The 22,254-nt window shown below is 55.7% G+C and overlaps 1 protein-coding gene across 1 annotated transcript in view; it reads right to left on the bottom strand.

Moving 5' to 3' along the window:
* Mn1 (MN1 proto-oncogene, transcriptional regulator) overlaps positions 1-21,672 on the bottom strand; it is a 41,732-nt gene extending 20,060 nt beyond the window's left edge. Inside the window, exon 1 of the mRNA XM_006984109.3 lies at positions 17,767-21,672. Coding sequence (XP_006984171.1) covers positions 17,767-21,544 — 3,778 coding nt within the window. The 5' untranslated portion in view covers positions 21,545-21,672. The remainder of the gene's footprint in view (positions 1-17,766) is intronic.
* Between the last annotated feature and the right edge of the window lie 582 nt (positions 21,673-22,254).

The raw sequence follows: 22,254 nt of genomic DNA, 5'->3' as shown, positions 1-22,254 counted from the left end.
AAAATGGGTCTTGGTAGCGAGGACACTGCGGGCAATGCCATGTGTCCTGTAACCACACTGGCCGCTGGCCACTGAGTGGCTACAGAACAGCTATGACGTCCATCTGCAAGTCAAGCCCCTCTTACAGGATTCGGCAGGGGGGGGGGGGCGCCCAAGAGAGGGTCTGTGGATTGAGACCCCAGGGAAGCTTCACTCAGTCCCACCCTCACTCGACATGCCGGGAGACTGAGCCCAGCACCACCCCGCCGGGACCTCAGTTTCCCTACCTATAAGTCGAGACACAACATATCTTCCAGCGAGGGGGGGACTTCACCTGAGCCATGCATGTGGCCCGACAGGTCGAAGCACCGGATGTGGCCATGCCTGCCCTGCACCGTGGCCACCGAGTCCGAGCGGTGGCCAACATGTGCCCGGCACATGCGGGGACCTTCTGCTAAGGTGAGCCGCTGTGCCTGCCGTTCCCACTGCAAAACTGATTGACAGCTTAGACTCAGGTCAGTGCCAAAGGACAGAGACCAGGGAGGGGGACCCTTGTGTTCCAGAGTCACAGGCAGGGCTGAGCTCTCGCCCCGCATACCCAAAACGGCCAGCGTAGACACAGCATATCGGGGAGAAGGGAAGCAGAGCACAGGGTGGGGGGACAAAAGGAAGAGAGGCGACAGATTTCCTTCAGCAGAGCTCAATGACCTGCCCCCAAGCAGAAATATCTGGTATCAAGGGCATCCTCTGAGATCAGCCGGTGCTGGTGTGCTTTCGAAGAATTCACCCTGGCAGGGTCCCTCCCCTGGATCTTCCTGGACAGGGAACACCCCATTTGCAAGCCAAGATGGCCTCTCTGATGGAGAAAGCTCACTGTCCTAAGGTTGGGGGTGCTCACTCTGCTTGGGGCCATCTCTAGTTAGAACCAAAGACAATGAGGAAGTCATCAAAAGTGATTCTGCAGGGACCTCCCCCCCCCTTGATTAAGCTACGGGTCTTGGTTTAATTGCCTTCAGATGCAGGCAGGCAGGCCCGGTCACATGGATTTCAACCTGACCATGTTAGATAATAATAACCAATAAAATTCACAGGAAAGTCTAACTTCCAGGAGGAGGCTGGCCAGCTCCAGGGCAGGCAGGAAACAGGGCCTAGAGCAGTGGTTCTCAACCTTCCCGATGCCGTGACCCTTTGTAACACAGCTCTTCATGTTGTGGTGACCCCCATCCCTAAAATTATTTTTATTGCTACTTCACAATTGTAATTTCGCTACTGTTATGAATCACAATGTCAAGATCTGTGTTTTCCAATGATCTTAGGTGAGCCCTGTGAAAGGGTCGTCCAACCCCAAAGGGGTCGTGACCCACGTGTTGAGAACCACTGGCCTGGAAGGAAGCGTGGGAGTCCCCCCAGTCCTTGGGCTGCGCATCACTGGGCTGGGCCTCCTCTTTCTTGACACGGAATGGCTCCAGGCCCCTCAACAGCCCTGATCTCTTTCAAGCCATCATGACAGTCACAACGACACAGGCCTGGTCATCTGGGATACAGATCGGTTTTGGAGGAGCCCAGAAGAGCATGCTGGGATGGCCGCTGCAGGAGGGAGAGAGGGAGTCAGGGCCCCCACCCAGCTGGGGGGCATCAAAGACACCCAGTCGGCCGGCTCAGCCCCAGCCTTGAGAGTGTGAGCTTGAGGCTAGCCTGGGCTATGTCTCAATAGAGGGAAAGATCTGCAGGGTGCGTCTCCCATCCGGCCTCGGTGACCAAAGCCAACGACAGAGCATCCGGGAGGCCCTGTGACTAAGGGCTGACAGGCCTGTCTCATCACTGCCCACACCCACACACAGGCAACACTGTTCTGTGAGATGTTCTTAGCCGTCTCCCAGGGACTTTCTACAACAGTTTCCTCAAATTAGCAAGGGGCAGATTTTCCAGAGCCATACACAAGCAGGGATTGAAGAAGAAGCTACGTGGAGCAGAGAGTTTTCAGACTCACGGATGTGGCCAGCATGACGGCTCAGTGGATAAAGCCACTTGCTGCTAAGCCTGACGTCCTGAGTTTGATGCCCAGGAGAAACAGCAGAGGGACAGAACTGACTCCCAAAAGCTGCCCTCTGACTTCCAGGTACACCGCTGCAAAATATGTACACACATACACACAAATAATAAAAACAAAAATAAAACACCAATTTCCACGCCTGGGCAGATGCACCTTCTTGCTGGCTTGCACTTGAAAACACACAGTAAACCTGGGGACTCCCACAGGCCCAGCACCTCTCTGCCCTGCCCAGCACCTGGCATCACCCCCACCTAAAACCACAGACTGACTGGTCTCCCCCTTGGCCCTGCCCAAGATCACTGGCTCCCTTCTTTCTGTGGCATCCCTGGGCTGCCCACAGGTTCCAGATTCTACACATCAGTGACAGAAACCACGTTTCTGCCAAGGCCCTGGAACAGCTGAGCCAAGCCAGGCATTAGGATGGGAACTCCTCAAGAACATCACCGTACTCCACGTAACCCAAAAGACGGTGGGGAAACTGAGGCTTGGGGAGCTGGAGGATCCATCCAGGGGGATGCCACAGCCTTTGATTCTCTCGCTGTCTTCCTCCCCCAGGTCTGGGTGGGACACACAAGCCAATGCTGATGGCCATCAGGCTCCAAGGAAGACAGGAAACCCCACCACAATCAGCCAAGACCCAAAGACGGTAAGAAGCCGACAGTGGAAAATGGCATATCACAGAAGGAGTCGTGAGGGGCAAGGCTGGGATTGAGAAGTGGATGGGCTGGGGTGGAGGGTACCTCCCTGGCAGAGATGGATGACATCGGGCACTGGCCCAGCTCTCTGGCTTCGGGGGTCAAAGATGGCAGAGTTCCGGGGCCGTTGTGCTCAGTGTTATCTGTGACAGACACTGGACCCACCTGAAATCAACAGGAAGCAGCCCGGCCGGGATGGCCCTGTGCCCCTGTACACACAAAAAGCTCCCTGCTCATTAGGAGAGGCCAGGATCTGTGTCTTGGATACCAGAGGCCCAATGAGGAGGAGATAAGAACTGCCTTTGCCCCAGTCACACCCAATAATGACACTGATGCCCAGGGCTCTGAGCCCAGCTCTGTCACCTGTGGGGAATACTCAACAAACACTGGACTGGCCCAGGGCAGGGAGTGTGGGAGAGCAGTGTTACCTCCTGTACATGCCTAGGAAGTACAGCCTCCTCCTGTGCCCTTGCCTAAGCCTGGCTCATAAACGTGAGTGTGAGTCTACACACCATCCCTCCAAAACAGATGGACTTGGGCAGGTCACACCCCCATCACTGAGCCTCGTTTTCCTATCTGCAAACTGGGGTTTAGGCCGAGGGTGCCACATTCCTTTGCCACATGGGGAGGAAGCGCAAGAAAAGCTTCCAGAAGGTGGAGGCCAGGGCAGTCACCTGGGTGGACGCTGTGCCGCCCTGCCGGTGACCTCTGTGGGCCTCAAGAACAATGGCTGAGGGACAGAGGAAACAGACACCCTGGACCAGCAGATCCATCCCAGCTTGCCCTGAGCAGAGAGGACCACAGACTCCCCGGGAGGGGCAAGCTGCGCCCCACCTTGGTGCCCCAGCTCCTCCTCCTGGGGGTGGCAAGGATATGCCCTGCCCTAACTGGTGGCCTGGCTTGGGATGAGGAGAACATTCTGGGTCATCTTGAATTCAAATAAACCCCAGTTAACTGAAACCCTACGGCGACATGGGCTCTCACCTTCCAGAGCCCAAATCACCTTCCAGAGCCCCAAACCTCCCCAGCTCTCATCAATGCTCGCAGTAAAACACGCTGTCCTGACCATGGCCACAAATCCCCTGGACGCTGCCACCTTGGCCCTGAACCTGCACAATCACACATGACCGACTTCAAGACACAGGAGTCCATGTTACAGATCCAGGAATTCTGTGGCTGAAACGTCAGCTAGAGAGCATGTATGCCACAGGCACCAGCAGCTTCGATTTTACCCCCACAATGCCACGATTCACTCTTTCCCACCATCCGGAACTCAGCGTTGTGTCTACGTCTCCCGCAGACCTCCCTGCAGCCCAGACTAGGTTTGTGCCCGTCCCCTCCTCGTTCCCAGGCTGGCCCGTCCTGTGGCACTGTCGTTATTGCTGTCTGTGGTCTATCTCCTAGAAGGCAGACAGCACCAGCGTGGGGCTTTGGTCCCTGCGGCTCCCCTCAGCCTGACATACGGTGAGGGTTTGGGGGGGGGGGGTGCCTGTTGAATGATCTGAGGTTTATTCTAACCCCAGGCCACTCACTGCTGTCCAGGAATTTCTTGGTTTCCTGGGCACTGCTGACGGGTGGAGCTGGATGGTTTTATTGTTGTGGGGAAGGGGCCACACCTCATGTTTAACAACAGCCTGCCAGTCCCCTGACCATTAGACTCCAAGAGAAGCCGGACTCGGTGTGACAACCAGAGCTGAATCTAGATGCTCCTAAAACTCCCCTGGGGGGCGTCACCCTGGGTGAGACCACCCCTACAGCCCAGTCTGCAGCCACAAACGCTGAAGATCAGAGAGACAGGCATAACTGGGTTGGGGGTCAGAGAACCATCCCTCTAAATTCAGCACCCCAAGCTCCCTGCCACCTCTCTGCGACTCAGCCCACACCCACCTTTGAGAGGATCACAGGACTATGCCTGTCTACAGGGGAAGGAACCAATGCTCAGAGAGGCGCTGTTCCCACCCAAAGCCACACAGCACAGGGGAAATCCAACTCCTAACACCCTGATCCCAACAGGAGCAGAGACCTCACCGTCTGTCAACACTCTGCCCCCAGGTCACTCTCTCTGCTCAGCCCCAGTTCTGCAGGTTGCCGAGGCCCCACCTGAGGTGCTAGACACCGGGGCTTTGAGGGTGTACTGTCAGCTCCCAGACTGTTTATGGCTGGCTCTGGATCCTTGCCCAGAACCGGGAGGCTTAGGGTTGGGGGAGCTCATGAATTCCTCCAACAGGAAGGGTGACCGTTATGCACACCAGGGATGGCTTCCCAGCCGGGTATTGCTGTCAGAAGGAAGAAAAACACCTCCATGCTCCCAGCTGGCGGCGACCAACAGTGCTTGACAGCCCCTGATAGCGGCCGCCAGCCCGCCGGTGCCGGCATGAGGTCTGTCCAACAGCCTCGAACGAGAGGGTCTGTCCAGGGTTTATCTCCCACCCTCCAGCCTGACAGCGAGGGTGAATTATTGCTGCCTCAGTTTCCCCAACCCTCAGATCGGACAAACAGTAAAAGCAACACTTTGTGTTTGTCTTACATCTCTCTGAAGGTCTTAAACGGGAAGCGGCGAGCCGAGCTGGCCGTCAGTAAAGGCTGGCGCTGTGTGGACGGCTCCTGATTGCCGCTCATTGAGGGAGAACTATTATTAGCCTCTTCACCAACAAGAAAACAGAAGCACAGAGAGGCTGAGTAACCTGCCCAAGGGCATACCGTCAGGAAGGAGAGTTGCTGGGCTTTGAACTCAGGAGGTCTGGCTTTGGAGCCTCTGCTTCTACATTATCCCAACACCTGTCCCCATCACACTATATGGTTTCCACAGGATTTCTGTGGGGTAATACTCCTTTTCTCCTTTTTCTCTGTGTCAAAGATGCCAGACAGGGAGCGAGGAACTGAATGTCTGAGATCACATGGCTCAGAAAAGCCAGAGATCCAGGCCTGAGGCACAGTCTCTCATCTGGGAGGATGAGGTATCCTACGGCTTCCCCAGGATCTGGACCCATCTGCAGGGGCAGGAAATGCTGAATGCCTACCCCACCCCTCAAGAGGGTGTCCTGGGGCAGTCTAGAAAGGTTTGGAAATTTCTAGTTCGAAACCTGGCTTTGGGCTGTACAACATTTAGCTGGATAAGAGAAAGCCTAGCTCCCCAGTGAAAAAGAAAAACCCACTGGGAGCTATGCTGTGTGACCTTGGCTGAGTTGCCTGCCCTTTCTGGGCAGTTCTCTCAGCGGGGGAAATGTCTTAGGACAGGGACATTAAAGACAGGACTAAGTTTCTCCCACATTAGAACTTTTGGTTTAACCTTGTTTCACACATGGGAGCAGCACAGAGGTGTCTTCTGAGGTGTGCTCTTCAGTAGCAGCAATACCTCCCAACAGGATCACCTGAACAAGGCAAGCCCAGGAACCAATTCTAGGGAAGCCTGTGACAAGCTTGCAACACTTGTCCTGTAAGTTGCCTACCCTGTACCCGATCCCCTGCCCAGCTCAGTCATTCAGGCAGGCGCTGGTAGACCTGGCCCCCAGAGCAGCCCCTTGCTGGGTACTCAGGACAAAACAGTCCCCTTCCCAGCTGTCACCTAGGAAGGAGCTGGCCTGCCCTGCAGGCAGGCAAACACAATCAAAAAGAATCATGGGAACTCCCCGAGCTGGGGGTGGGGCGGGCAGGGGGATTGGGAGGTGGTGGGAGGGGCGCGTTGGGGGTGAGGCCACTCTCAAGGGCCAGGCCAGAGCTCAGCCTCCAGAACTCAGACTTTAGGGCTAATGCTTTATGCATAGAAACCACCCAACACCCCAGGCCTACAGCAGGAGAAAGGAAGGAAACAGACGGGCAGATGCAGTCTCTGCTACCTGTCTCAGCCTACACAGGCACAGTCATTCCCCAGGCTCCCCAGCAGGGAAGGGCTGGGGTGCCGTATCTGCCTGCTACCGATGAACATGTCCGTTCTACCCCCAAGTTCAAAATGAAACTTGCTCCTGTTTGGGAAAAGAATTTCATTAGGGGGAAAAAATATAATATGAAAATACCCATTTAGAAGGAATGTGCTATTAATTCTTAGTACTCCATGCAGAAGGGAAAATTGCATTTTTATCTAAATGGTTTTTCTGCATAAGCCATTTACAATGTACTCCGCTTCTCTATAATAGGCCCTGCTAACCATTAGTGCCGGGACACCCAGGCTGAGAGCTGAGATGGCCCTCAGACACATTTACTCTAACCCCTGAAATGCTATTCAGAGGGGGACTGGGCAAAACGGGCCCCAAGTCCTTTTGAAGGAAGAAACAAAATACTGCTGAGCAGAGGAGAGGGTGCCGAGGAAGAGAGGAGATAGTTTCAGCCAAAAGCAAATGTCCTGGCTCCCTGTCACCAGGGGCCGTGCCAAATCACCACCGCTTCTTGGTTGTGTGGTTCTAACCACGCAACCACTCCCTGTCTGTACGCGATGCACCACAGAACGCACGTCTCCATCAAACAAGCAAATAAGGATAGGATGAAATTCAGAACATCAAAACAAACTATTTTTAAACGCTGAGCAAACAGCAAGATGGTAACACTGCCGTCTCCCATTAAAACCACATTTCTCTGGATTTGGAAGGCGAGGGTGTGCAAACAGCACTACCTAATGCCTCACCGAGGTACCGGGCTGCTCTGAACCACGCTGCTCTGATCCACTGAGAGAAGTGGGATCAGTGGGGCCAGCCTGGGCCTCGCGGCACCGGCCTGTCCACACAGTCTCCACAGCATCTCGTGTCAAGCCAACTCAAACTTCAAAAGCAACACTTTTTCTTTTTCTCAAATACTACTTCTCCTTCTCCTCCTTCTTCCTCTTCCTCTTCTTTTTCTTCTCCTCCTTCTCTTTCTCGTCCTTCTCCCTCTTCTTTTTAATCTTCCAGCTCTTTCTCCCTTGGATTCCCAAAATAACTACTGAATACCAAGTGTGGGGAGCTAGATTAATTCATTAAAGAGACGTGAGGCCGTGGCAGGAGCTGGGCGTGGGGCTCCTCCGTGGCCGCGCCTCTGGCTGCTGTCTTCTGGCAAGACCTGGCCCATAAATTCTTACTACCAACCAGGAGCTTAAAATGTCGTAATCACATTTGAGAAAGGTAACAGGTGTGCCCCCCACCCTGACACAGCGCCCCAGACAAGGGAGATGGGCACTGTAATCACAGGAAATGACTCTGGTTTTAAGGGTTAGATAAAGACCCTCTCCAAATTTAAAGCCAGACACCAACGTCCATTAGATTTTAACAGACCCACATAAAAAAGAAATCGTGTCCTCATCATTCCAAATGCTCGCTTTCTCAGAGCCTCGAGTTCACTGAAGGCTGGCACAGTGCCAAGAACACTCAGGCTGGGCCTGGCTGTGCAAAGAAGAGGCCTTGGAGGAAAAGGATGGGTGAGAGTTAACGCAAGCGGGGACCTGGGGGGGGGGGGGGAGGCTCAGGAAGATGTTGGCTCAAGAATTGCCATCGCCTAACCTGGCTTCACAGTGGCAGTCGCTTTTAAAGTGTGAAGTTTTCAAACACCACCTTAGAGACGGGCAGGTCGTGGGGAGCCTGAGGACAAAGAGAGGGGCAGCAGCTGAAACGCCCACCACCAGCATGACATGTGCGTCCTGTGGAGTCAGTGTTCAGAAGGGCTCTGGTCAGTCTGCCATCTTCCCTCTCTTTCTGGCTTACGAGGCCTCGGCATGGTTTCCCTTCCTTCTTTGGAAATCGACCCACACATTTCTGAAGTTACACACACGCACCGAGGCCCACACGCCACCATCCCCACTGCTTGGCACAGCAGCGGGGTGATACAGGGAGCCCCAAAGCACCGTGAGATGCCTCTGCTCAGGGTCATGTCTTCTGCCTCCCAGTCTTTTAGGAATTAATGCTCAGAAAACTTCCCAGGGTCCCAGGATGGAAGCATTGGAAGAGGCTCTATGGCTGCCTCCAAGGCCCTGGGTAGCAGAAACAACTGAATAACTAACTACCTTCTCTCCAACAGGGTACAGCTGAGGGCCACTCATCCCCTCTTCCCAGCTTGTGAAGGGATGGGAGGTATTCTTCTGTGACCAGTGACTGGTCTCCTCCACTAATGTATACATGCATGCATACACACACACACACACACACACACACACACACACACACACACACACACACACACACATCTAACCTCACACAAATGCTTCTCATAAATCAAACAAAATAAATGCTTATTAACTAAACTGAGCCAAAATAATGAAATACACAAGGAAATTCACTAGCCCTTTCCCAAAGGCCCAGCAGATAGCCAATTCAGCAAAACCTGATCACAACAGCATCGGTGAGCCTCTACCTCACACTGAATGGGGCCAAAACTTTGTCTGAGCTTCAAGGGGCAAAAATTATCTTTTCATTTCCTTAGTAAGAGTTCTCAGGCCTGAACTCAGAAGGACACAGACAGATACAATACACACACAACACATATACATGCCCAAAACACAACCCACGGAAGATGCCCAGAGCCTGGATCATTTAGAAATAGTCACAGCATAAGGATCATGCAATCGCTCCCCTTCAGAAAAACCAAATGCCAGCCTCTCTCGACTCAGCCACTAGCCAGCTAAGCAACAGTCGGCTGCGGAGATGAAAGGCCACTTGTTCCAACCAGCCAGGCCCTTCACCAGGGCATGACGGCTCCTAGTCCCTGAAAGGCCGAGCATATGTCTCTCTCTGCCGTGGCTCCTTCCTATACCTGGCTTACCCCAAGTCAGGAAATGTCCCTCCTGCTAAATCTGTCACTAATTTGAGTTCCCTCTTGCCTTACCATTCAGAAAAAGGATGAAAATATCTACTGAGTGGGAAGCCAGTGAGGGTGTGCTGGTTCCTCAAACTGTGATGGACCTGCCACGGGGATTGGAAAAGGCAAGACCAGCTCACATGGTCTCCAGGGGGAAAGGCACAACCCACCCCCACCCCATTGTCCCCGGCTCATGGAACGACCCCAGCACATCCTCAAATTTCACTGCATCATAGTCTTGGCTAGATAGACATTTCTGTGGCTCAACCCACCCAAGGCCTGTCTGCGGTTATCACCACCCCGTGCTGGTTTGGCACCTCACTGCTAACAGACCTTCCAAGCAAGACCCTCCGTATCTATGTCCTCCTACACCTATGGCCCTGTGGGGAAAGCTTGGCTCTGTCATCTGTGATAGCCATGTCAGTCTCCAAGCAATCCCCACGTCCCTGCCTTGTCCAGGAGGCAGAAATGACTCCCATTGTTAGAAATTCTTTTCCACATCTAAATCTTGAGATACAGTAAATAACACTGGACTCTTAGGGTACACCTCCCCCCCCCATCATCTCTATGGCAGCCACTCCTCCCACCTAAGAAAATAAGCTGTACCCCAGTTTTCCAAATTGGAAAAGGCTGTTTCTTTCCCCCCTCTCTGCCTTCTGGTTCCTGAGACAGGGGGGCACCCACATCAGGTAAGCCTTAAAACAGTTGAGAGTTCTCAGGCAGGAAAGGACCCATCAGCTTCTCAGCAGATTCTCAGCCTAGCCTAGCTTCCTCCATAGGCTGCTCGGAGGTCTCTGCAGCCTCACCCACCTCCGCTGATCTAAGAGATTGTCAGAAGTATCTTATTCCTGGTGGTCACTGTCAATCATTTAACAATGCTGGTTTCCAAGATCCAAGGACGTCACACTAACTAAGAAAGGTCCTATGCCCTTTGTCCTGAATGACTAAAGGAGCGTGTGTGTGTGTGTGTGTGTGTGTGTGTGTGTGTGTGTGTGTGTGTGTGTTGGGGGGGGGGTGACATGAGCACATGCATGGAGAAATTCATTAACTGTCACCTCACATTCCAAGAACTCCCAAATACAACCCGGAGAGCTAGACAAAGTATGCTGGGGTCCCCAACTTCAAGACAGACTCATGGCCCCAGTCACTCTATGTGAAGCCCAAGGCATCCGAAAAGCCAGAACATCCTGTCAGCCGGGGGGAAAAAAAAAGCCTTTCCCATGCCTTAGGGTCAAAGAAACCCTTTCTGCCCCAAGACCCTTTACATACATATCAGCACCACAGAGGGAAAAGTAATTTTAAATCCTGGAGCTCAAACACAGGGATGGGCCACTGGGTTGTTGCAGGCCAGCTGAGGGAAAGGGGGCCAGAGTGAGAGGCTCCGGAGTACCTCCAAAGTCAGTTCACAATTCCTCCAAAGCCTTTGAGATCTGGGGGGGCTTGGGAGAGGTTCTGAAACACAGCTCTCCTCTGAGTGAACGCATCGAGCTTTCCAAAGACCCTCGAAGGTGACATGTCCCCACCATGCTTTCCCAGCCCACTTCAGCTCACTCAGAGCACATGCCAGCCCAGGGAGAGGAGACCACAAACCCTGGACCAGCGGCTGTCGGGGCCATCTGAACCCTAGGATACGCGTCTTTGTGAAGAGCCCAGAACTCTCCAAAGAAAGGGCCAAAAACTGGGAAGAAAGACAGAGCTTTCCGGTCACACAGCTGATCCACAAGCTAGAGAGAACGTGGTGCCGAACCCCGAAGCTGTAAGGGCAAGACTGTGAGAGTCTACTTCTGCCACCAAGGATGCGGGCTACATTGGGCTAAACTGACCGGGTGTTTTTACCCGTCTTTTTTCAGAGCAGTTCATTTCATATAAGATGTCTCTTCCGGGACATTCAGAGAGAGCCAGCAAGCGAGTAGGAATGTGTTAAGACCTCCAAAACTGTTCAATGCAATCGCCTTCAGTTTAAAGGGCATTTGGGTCCCTCGGATGATGTATATAAATCGTGGAAGGATTCGCAGGCGATCACTATAAAGGTCTCTCTCTCTCTGATCTAGCTCGGCAAGGGAACAGCAGTAATACAGACCACCCAGCTCCCTCAGCCCTGGATGCTGGAGCTGGGATGGAGCCCTGCTCAGTAGGTTCAAGGGCGTCTGCAGTGAGACTGCTAGGTCGAAGCTGAAATGACTGGCGACTTGAAACAGCTACAAGACTCAGGAGAACCTGTGGTGCCTCCTGGACCTGGTTCTCCAGCGGGGTACCACTGCCTATAACAGGCACTCAGCTGGCCTCCCAAACCTCAACCCTGCTGATTTAAATGCAGATTTAAAAAAAAAAAATACAGCAGGCCTCAGCTCCTTCTGGTCACAAGAAAATGAGTTTTTAAACCTGTTCCTCATCCAAAAAAATAAACCTCAACTCCACTCCTCACTTCTGGGCACATCCCTGTAGAATGTGGGCCCTGGGAAGGCCACACCCACAAGGCGTCCTGACATTCATACCCAACAGAACAACCAATTGTCCCCAAATGAGACTCACAGGCCGTTGTCCCAGAGGAGACTGGGTATTGCATGCAGGCCCTTGGAAGATGGCAGGAAATGCTGGCCACCTTGGGCTGGCAACTCCTCCAGACAGATGTGTCAGGATCCCAGCAGCTGCCTGTGCTTGGAGCCTCATTCTGGGCTTCAGAGTCCCCAGAGCAGCTCAGTGTTGGGCATGCGAAGGGACTGCTGTGCCTTTGGACACAGAGGGTCCCTGCAGGCTGAACCGTGGCTAATTTGAAAGCCAGGCATCACCTCTGCCACATCATTGGTACCAAACGATTACAATAAAGGAGAAGAATTCCCATAAACAACCAGCAGTGTATGGTGCCCACAACTGGGGAGGGGGTGCATCACTGATTCAAAGATTCCTCCCCTCACAAGAAACCGGACGTGGTGAACTTAGCTAGGAAGACTCTTCGCCACACCACATGCTCACACACAAAACCCAGCAAAGGGTGCAGGTGTCTATTGCTGAAATACACGGGTCTAAGGCCACCCACAGACCAGTGGCAGAGGGGTTTGTAATCAGGAGCTTCTGACACGATTGATTTTGAGATTTGTGCCTATGTAGTCCCTTCACGGAATCGGAACCTGTCAGCTGTGGCCACTGAGATGCAGATTAGCACACTTTTGGGAAAGTAGACTGGGGATAGCAGACAAGCTGCTACAGATCTGAGGGAAGCACACATAGACAGACGTGTGCCTGTCAGGGTATCAGCAGACGCTGTACAGAGGCCCCCCAAGACTGGACCGAACACTGAACCCCACTCGGGCTACACTCTCTCCAGCAAGCCCCCAGACTACTTCATCTGGTCTCCGTGTGTATGAGGCGTCCAGGGAAACTCCTCTCCATCACACGCTAAGGGATCTATCAGCATGTCTGCCACGCGCAATCAAATCCTACACTCAAATCTATCTACCCAAGACACACCTAAAAATAGCTGCTTCCTAACAAACCTACCCTCACCAGACTGACGCCGACTTAAGTGAAGGTGAGGAAGGTGGACTCTTCCAGCTCTTCCTGGCCAGAGAACAAACAGAGAATTAGTCAAATAGGCTGGAAAGCAGGCAGGCGTGCTGGTTACGGACTAACACGCTAGCTGAGGACCCTTGGGCGAGGGAGGAGTTGGCCGTTTCTCCTGTTGCCTGCGTGTCCCCACACACTCCCCAGACATTTGATCCCATTATACAAAGCTGCAGGCTTTTCATCTCTAAAATTAGCCAAACAGAGGTAAATACAGTATTCCTAACTGACAGTATTTATCTCCTAAATGGTTTTGGCAAAGCAGATTGCTCCCTGGGCAAGGAACACAATCCAATGTTATTGTCACTTGAGTGGAGAGGAACGGGCCACTAGCGATTCGCTGGATCCCACAGCGCTGAGGAGCCCCTGATCCCCTCCAGCCAGCCCTTCTGCCCAGAGGAGAATGTCACGCCTCTCATTTCACCTGGTCCTCCAGCACGGTGTATTAAAGATGCATATTTTATATCAGGAGAGTGGATCAAGTAGCTTGTTGGTGAGGGCAGCTGTATTCTCAGGACCGATTAAGATGCTTTGTAGAAATTTAAATACCTCTGTCAGGCAAACCAAATCATATCAGGAATCATAGAATTTCATTGCTAGAAAGAGAAATGAGATTAAGCCACCCACGCGCCTTTCCTAGAGCCCTCAATAAAACAGGAGTGCATTTCAACAGCCTCTCACTTCCGGTCTGAAGGGGCCTCGCAAGAAATCTAAATGAATTTATGTGAGAGAAGGCTATCACGAGGAATGGCCTTTCCATCAGCACGAGTTGTGTGAAACTGTAAGTAAACGGTGCCTACTGGAATGCACTGGTGCTTAAAATAAAAAATAAATTTAAAAAACAACAACAGAAAAACGCAGGAGCAGAGACCATGGCAAGCTCAACTCCACGGAGCTTCAGCCCCTTAAAAATCCGTTGTCCTTTATTAATATTTAGTAGAAATGTATAATTGCAGATGTGTGCTACTTGGGGTTTTATGTTGGGAGGCGGGCAAGGAAGACAGGTTTATTACAGCCATGAAATATTAAACAAGCGTGGAAGAACAGTAGTTATATGCCCTTCACTAGCCAGGGAGTGGGCAGCCAGAGCACGGGCCGCACAAAGGGGGCCCCTATCCGTTTACAGTACCCTTGATTAGCACCTGAGGAGCGTGGGGTTACATGTTCTGAAGGCACAGAAGTCACGTGAAGGCGTGCAAACTGTGCTGGGTGACGTTGCAGAAGAACGGCCACCGCCGTGCCGGCTCACTTTCCCAGGGCAAGTCCAGATGAGACTTCAAAATTCTCTCTCTAGTGCAGGCATGATGGACCCAGGGCCCCATCAGCCAGGGCTTAGCCAGGACGAGCCTTGCTTCCTCAAGTCCGCCATCCAACAAAACCTAGCATCCCGTTCCCGGCTTACCTAGGACTTTCTCAGCCCTGCCTGAGTTCCTACAGGAATACAGAGGAGCATGCAATTGCAAAAAATTTCTCCCAAGTCTCTGTAAAACACACGACTTCCAAAGTTGGGGGGTGGGGGCAAGGACTGGGTGGGAAGCACAGACTGGGCCAGCTCCACCTCACCATCTGTGGAAGACCCTCTAGCCAGTGGATTCAATTTGTAGGGCTACCAGCGTAAAGAAGGAAGTTTGGTGAGAACAGACTAAGATCATGGAAAATTCCCATCCTGAAAACCATGTGGGGCAAAGGACGAAAGAAAGCAGGTTTTTCCAAGTCGGTACCCACTACCTTCTATAATTTTTCCTCCCTGCGTGCCTTGAAATCCCCCCAGATCTACACTATACCTATTACACACAGGTAGAGGTCTGGCCAACGATCTTAAAAGCCACATTATCCTCGCTGACATAACAGATGTCTGAACCACCTCACACTCAGGTCGGCTCACCCCGCCCTGTCCTCCAACTTTGTGCAGGAAGCATCGTGGGTAGAGAAGTGGAGTTTCCTTATGAAAAGGTATTTGTCTGGCTGGTTGAGAAGCTAGAGCCATGTCATCTAGAGAAGCAAGCTTCTCACGCTCCTCATCACCATATGACCTTTGGCCTAGACTTTTTAGGAACTGCCATGGGCCAGTCAACTTTCTCCCCCTCCCACGGACCATCGACAGCCCAAATAACAAGCGAGGCACATCCTTGCGGCTCTGTACTTGTGACGTCCCTGAGACTTCTCCTTCCAGCATGGGATCACTTTGTAAAACACTGACTAGTAGTCTGTCATCTGAGCAGAGAATTCCAGAAACGGAGTTAATATTTAATCACATTAGTACTGGCATGTTTTACAGCGAGACAAAATAAAATATCATTACAGAAATGGCCTTTGCCTGAGAGGGTGGTAGAGGGAAACACTTTCTGGGCCGGAAGTTCAAGGCCCATCAACCTCACTGGATATCTCCACACCACTTAATGGGACCTCAGGACTTTTAAGAAAATAGATTATTTTTTTTCCTATAACCGCCCCCCTCCCTTTTTTTCTGACTTATTTCAAAGTGGCTCTTTCTCTGGTTGTCAGCCAGGGCTCTCAGAGGCTGACAGAAAGCTGTGTGTATTTATTTGTACAACCTGTACAGATGGAACTGTGGGGTGTTATCATAATGAAAAGTTTAATCATCCTTGTTCACTGCCAGTAAGGGAGACCGGAGTGTCCCTATGAAGCCCCAGCTCGTAGCCCGAGCAGCACATTCATAAGCCTCATTTCCTCAAGCTATCCAGGGGACTGTCCTTCCCATATCAGAGCGCAGGACAAAGGGGGTCAGGTGGGTATCCCCACCAGGCTCAGGAGAAAGCCAGCCCTTCGGGCCCCGAGGAAGTCTGTCTCCTCACATACAGGAGAGTTTTCCTCCAGTTTACAGGGTAAATCAACCCAAAAACAACTGGTACATATTTGACCTATGGATGGTACCGGGACACTGAAACAAGCTAAAAAAAAAAAGATTTCTGTATGCAGCCTGCACCTCTCACATTCAAGATGAGGTGGGAAGATACATTTAAAAAAAAAAATCATTAAAACTCCAATATTTCTCCATCTAATAGGGTCCTTCTAAAGACTGGAAGGAGAAATACTAACCGGTTTTCTTTATTAGCTCTCTAATTTTTAAAAACTTTTCTCACCCCATTCTGACCAATACGTTTTGAATTACTGGGGTGGGGGGGCGGGGGGGGGGGGACGTGCTGGACCAAGAGAAGTGATAGCACTAAGTTCTGTGCTGACGGACTATTGATCGGGCTAGATCGGGATGTTATATACAAGAAAATAAGGGGGCAGCAGGAAACTGTGTCCAACTGCATTTTAAAAGCCCGAGCCGAGGGGAGCTGAGGGTCCCAAACTAACCAATTTCTGGCCTTGCCCGGGAGGAGTCTGTAGAATGCTGATGCCGGCCCGGTGTCTGCCGCGCATGCTAAACACCCGGCTTCAAATGAGAGCGTGCGTCTGGGCATCCCAGGCCGGGCAGTAACAAGGAACAAAGAGAAAAGCAGCCAGACCACACTCGTGAACCAGAAACCTAAGGAAGACTACCCAGACAGAGTTCCAGCACCCCCTCAGCTCCCGCCCTCCTCCTCCCGAAGGGGGCCTGTCATATTTTCTTAAAACCTACCCTCCCGGATCCATACTTAAGACGCAGGAGGCTGTGGGAGGGTTCAGCAGAGAGCTGAAAAGGAGGGTAGCAACCAAGGGTACATTTTTTTTTTTAAAGACAGGCTTAAAATTGCCAGCCATGCCACAGGCACCGTGGTAATATTCTGTTCAGCAAAACCCAGTGATGCCACCTCGGGACTTAGAATCACCGTGGGGAAAGCAGGCAAAATGGTGTTACCAATTTTCAAAAGCTACCAGCTGTGTTTCTGTAAAGAAAAAGGGAAGGAAAAAAAAAAAAAGGCCCGTTCCTATAAAATGTAAACTTACTGTAGCCCGCTCATCCTTAGATTTAAGGGCCCTTGGACTTTCTACTGGCTCTGCCCCTCCCACCTTACAGGCCTCCAGGCCTGGTGGGGACCGGGTGGGGTGCTCAGAGTGCAAGAGACAGACCTGAGCCTGGACATCTGTCACCAACGCCAAGCGAGATATTGACAAACGAAGGTCCTTTGTGTGTTAGGAAGACACTGTCACATCCCCAAACACAAATGACGTCCTGAAGGAACGATGCGGTCACTACTGCCAGGAGGAAGCCAGCCCCAGCCCTCCTGCCCGATGCCAAGCAGAGACACACCTGGGATGGTGGCGGTTGCCTCCAACCCTGGCGGGTCCCCAGGTAAAAGCTATTCCCTCTAAAAAAAAAAAACAAATGTCCAATGAGGCCTGGCCTCTGAGTGACGCTGCCTACACCAGGGCGGGGACTTTGAGAAAGTATTGCCACCTAAGCCAACTCGGGCGGAGGGCTACGGAGGGAAGGGTGGGGGCGGTGTAGCCAGGTGTCCTGCCGGGGAGGGGACCCAGAGCACCTTAAGCAGCGGGGCTGAACCCTGGGGGGCAGCAAGAGTCTTAGTGAGAAATGGGGAGGGCAGCTTCGCCAAGGCCTGCACCCTGAAAAACTCGGCTAAAATCAGGAGGTGAGAAGGCGCAACTACAGATGATCCTCCTCCAGAGGGGAAATCACCAGGAAAACCAAAGTCTACCTGACAGCCCAGCAGGGTGCAGCCAGAGGGTGCCTGGGTCTGTGGAGACGGAGCGGGCGGCTGGCCCACGCTAGGGCCGGCCCCAGAAAACAAGGAAGGCGGGTGGTACATATACCTTCTTTGTTGTTGGGGTTCTGGGGCTTGGCCTTCTCCCAGGGCGCCAGAGCCGTCTTGTCCTCATCGCCACCGTCCACCAGGGCCTTGTCGGGAGGCATGTACCAGGTGGTGCTGTGCTCTGCCATCAGGGAGTCCAGGTCGATGGTGCTCATGGCGCTCTTGACCGCCTCGGAGCAGCAGCTGCCCAGGTCGCTGCTGTCCCCGTTCTGGGCTCCCGAGGCCCCGACGGCACACTCTGCCTTTTTGGCGCCCTTGAGCCCCAGGGGGGGCTGGTCCTCCGAGATGCTGAACTGCTGCCTCTGTAGCTGGATCTGGGCCTGGAGGATCTCCAGGGGATGGATCTCGTCGGGGGGCGGCGCGCCGCCGCCGCCGCCGCCACTGCTGCTGCTCGTCGGGGTCCGGACCTGCTCCAGGCCTGGGGTGCCGGGGTGGCCCGTGCCCACGGCCCCACCGTAGCTGTCAGGGGTCGAGGTAGAGGTAGACAGGATGCCCAGGCCGAGGGCGGCGGCGGCAGCCTTCGGCGCGTGTTCCCCGGCCCCCACCCCTCCTCGGGGAGGGAGTTTGGGTGAGCTGGTGACCAGGGGGCTGCGGCTGGCTTTGGCCAGGGCGGCGGGGTTGTCGGAACTGGAGGACACTTCGTCCTCGTTGGCGTAACTCGTGCTCACCTCATCGGAGGCGAACTCGCCCACGCGCGGGGAACTGCCGTCCGATTTGGCTGTGCTGTCCAGGGACGCCATGAGGTCCGGCTGGTCCCCGAGGAGCAGCTCGGCTCCCTTTCCCCACGACGGCGACGTGAGGGCCTTCTCGTGGGGCGTGGGCCCGCGGGCCTCGTTCACGGAGCTCCCCGCAGCAGCCGCCGCCGCCGAGCTGGGAACCTGCTGCTGCCCGGGGCTCAGCCCTGGCGCACCCCCACTGTCAGGAACCGTCGCCGCCGAGTACTTGTCGAAGAAGTTCCCGGGGCTCACGTGACCGCTGTCCCTTTTTCTGCGTCCCCTTCCCCGGCCACCGCCCCCTGGGACAGGCTTGCCATCGTTCCCCGATGTTGACTCCAGGGTATAATTGGGGGAGAGACTGGTGCCATCCCCCTGGATGGGTGGGTTGGGCGGTCCTGAGGATTTAGAGCCGCCACCACTGGCCCCGGAAGGGCCTCCGGGTCCAGGGGCCCCAGTAGTCCCTCCAGGGAAGTAATCCGAGCCCGGGTTGCCGGCTGCGGCCGCGCTGTCGGGCTCGTTCTGGCTCAGTTTCCTCTTCCCCTCGGGTGGGTTCTTCTTGTTGAAAGTCACGTTGAGGTTGGGAGCACCCAGGCTGGCGATCATGTTCTGGCAAGCGGTGGAGAGCGCAGCCAGGCAGCTCTGGCCGAACAGGTTGTCCTTGGAGCTGGGCTTGTTGAAGGACCCCAACGACAGCGCGCCCAGTTTACTGGCCGAGTTGCGCTGGCTGGGCTGGAAATCCGGCTGCGGCGGGTAACCTCCCCCGCCAGCGCCGGAGCTGCCGCTGCCCGCGCCCGCGCTCGGGGGCGAGTTCACGCCTGGGGCGCTGTGCGGCGTGGCCTGCCGGCTCCCTGAGCCAAATGGAAAGCCGGGCTGGCCCCCGAGAGCTGGCGCAGGGAAGTCCGGAGGCTGGGGCCGCCGCTCCGACGGAGCGTTGGGCAGTCCCACACCGGCCCCAGGCGACTGCAACTGGCCTAGGCTAGCCAAGCTGCCCCCAAACTGCAACCCCGGCGAAGCCAGCGCTGGCACGTGGCCTTCCCCCGGCATCCTCAGAGGCTCCTGCAGAGAGCCTCGAAATAGCACCCCTGAGCCACCCGGAGCAGGGGGAGGTGCCAGGCCAGGGTCGTGCGGGCCGCAGTCTGCCGGCAACCCCGCGCCGCCCATCCTCCGGGGCAGCAGGTCTCCGGGCGGGTGTGGACCCGGGAACCACGCGCTCTCCTGCGCTAGGTGGGGCGCCTGCTGCTCGAAGCCGCCCAGGCGCCCCGCACCCGCGCCGCTGCCCTCGCGTTCAAAGTTCGTCTGAGCCAAGCCGCTCACCGAACCTCCGTGGACCAGGCCGCCCTGGCCCACGTCCCCAGGATGGCCCAGCTGGGCTAGGCTGGGCTGTCGCAACCGCTGCTGCTGGTTCCGAGACGCCATCTGTTTAATTATGAGGGCCGCGTTCTGGCGTTGCTGTTGCTGCTGCTGCTGCTGCTGTTGTTGTTGCTGCTGCTGCTGCTGCTGTTGTTGCTGCTGCTGCTGCAGAGACTGGTGGTCGGGACCTGGGTGCTGCAAGGGCGGTCCCGAGGGGAAGCTGTCCGGCACAGGCGGTGTGAACTCGCCTGGAAGGCCTGGGTAGGCAGAGGGGGAGAGTTGGTTGTCCAGGGCGCCGTTATGCATGCTGCCATTCCACGAGGCACAGCGGTCCACGCCTGCGCTGCCCGGGAAGTCAAAGCGCGGCCTCTTGGCCACGTTCATGTAGGGGGGCGCGTCGAAATGCTGCAGCCTCTGGTTGGGCGCCTGCTGAGGAGGGGGATGCTGCATGCTGAAAACGGGCTCAGAATACGGGTGCATGCTCCGGTTCTCTAGCCGGTGGATGGGGTACTCGAACTGCGCGTGCTGGCTGGGCAGCATGGGGCCCCCGTCCTGCAGGCCGCCGCTGGGTGTGCCAGCTTCGCCCTGCTGGGGCCGCGGGAGAGCAGGAGGGCAAGAATTCTGTCGGACCAGAAGCCCGGGTGGTGGCGGCGGCGGCGGCTGCTGCTGCGGGGGCTGCGGCGGCTGCGGGGGTGGTGGGGCCTGCTGGGGAGGCTGCATTAAGGGGTGCCGGGAGCCCACCGTAGGCTCCAGACCCACAGGCATCTTCCGGGCCCCGCCAAACCTCTCGAAGAATACTCCGTGCTGAGGTTGCTGCTGTTGTGGAGGAGGCTGCGGTGGCTGGCCGTGCATTTTGGACAAACCCACCATGCCTGCGGCCCTGGGCAAGGTTGAAGCACCCGGGAAAGCGCCCCCGGGAACCTGGCGACCCGCCGCATAATGTGGCAGCTGCCCTTCGGAGTCAGAGGGCGAAAACATGTCAAAATGTCCTGAGGGCGGCTCGCCCGGGTAATTGTATTCCAGCGAATCTACAGCTCCTTGGTTCGTCACCCTCCGGGGCTCCAGACTGTGAGACTCCGAGCCGCTGGAGGCGGGCAGGCCGTGGAAAGAGGCAGCCCGGTTAGGGCTCTGGTCCAGCGGCAGGCACGGGGCAGGCACGGCGTGGCCCGAGGTGCCCGAACTGTGGAAGTCCGGGAGGTTTCCTGGCCGCTGCGGGCCGAAGCCCTCCGGCCCCTGGCTCTCCGCCATGTGCTCATAACTCTCTGCGAAGGGCGGCTGGCTGCCCAGGCCGCCCGCTGCACCTCCGTAGCCAAGCAGCCGGCCCCCGTGCAGACACGAGGCACCTGGGTCCGGACCACCGAAGTTGCCCCCGAAGTGGGGGTGATGCTGGTGCGGGTGGTGGCCTCCGGGGTGGCTATGGTGAGGCTGCTGGCCACCGAAGAAGCCATGCACAGGCTGCGCCTGCAGCCCCCCTGCGTGCAGCTCGGAGTGGCCGCGCGCGTGGAAGCCGTAGGGCTCCATGTTCAAACCCAAGATCGGGGGTTCACCCAGAGCGCTTATGGCAGGGTCCACAGGGCCAGGAGGGGGGCCGGCGTGGAAAGCAGGAGCCTTAAAGTGGGCGTTCATGTTCAGTCCGGCTTCGTTAAAGTTCCCCTCGCCCTGGCCAGCGTGCCGGCTGTTGATCTGGGGCTCGAACTGGTCCAGCCCAAACATACTTGGCGGGGGGCGGGGGGATCAATAGGGCATGACAGCCTGCTCCGCCGCGCGCCTCGGGCCAGCTACTCGCTTCAGCCGCGGCTCCGGCGCTCCGGGACGTTCTGCACCGCGCGCGGGGCGCAGCGCTCACCGCCACCGGGCCAGGCGCGCGGGCGCTGGCTGGGAGCTCTCCGCTGCTCTCCGGAACCTCGGGATCTACCCAAGCGGGCCTCTCACGTCTTGTGAGGCCGCGGCGCCTCCTGGAGCCTGGTCGGGGGGCCCATGCCCCGGGCGGATGGCACGGCCGCGGGTGGGTATGCGGAAAGGAGACCTGGCGGCCGACGAGCTGAGACAAAAAGTTAAGTCGGGGGGAGGGAAAGGGGCGGGAGAGCGGAATGATCACCTTCTGGAGTCCGCGGCGCGGCGGCTGGGGCCGTAGGGGAGCCCTTTGGTCCCTCCCCTGCCCCGAGTCCCCGCGCCCGGGTCGCACGGGCTCCCGCACCTCCGGGCGATCGGCGGCGAATGCTTCAGCGGCTCGGAAGACAGGCGGCTCCGCTCCTCATCGCCGGTGCTGGCCCCGCAGCAGGAGATGCGGGCGCCGGAGCGGGAGCGCAGGCTGCGGGAGACGCGCGGCTCCGCGGCTCGGGCTCGTCCGCCAGTCGCCGCGCGAGTTCGCGGGCGTCTCGGGCCGCGCGCGGGCGGGCGGGGAGGCGTGGGGCCGGTGGTTC

This window comes from Peromyscus maniculatus, chromosome 23 (genome assembly GCF_049852395.1).
Source record: "Peromyscus maniculatus bairdii isolate BWxNUB_F1_BW_parent chromosome 23, HU_Pman_BW_mat_3.1, whole genome shotgun sequence".
NCBI lineage: Eukaryota > Metazoa > Chordata > Mammalia > Rodentia > Cricetidae > Peromyscus > Peromyscus maniculatus.
The sequence above is the reverse complement of the archived record's forward strand: the minus strand, read 5'-3'. Positions and strand labels throughout refer to the sequence as shown.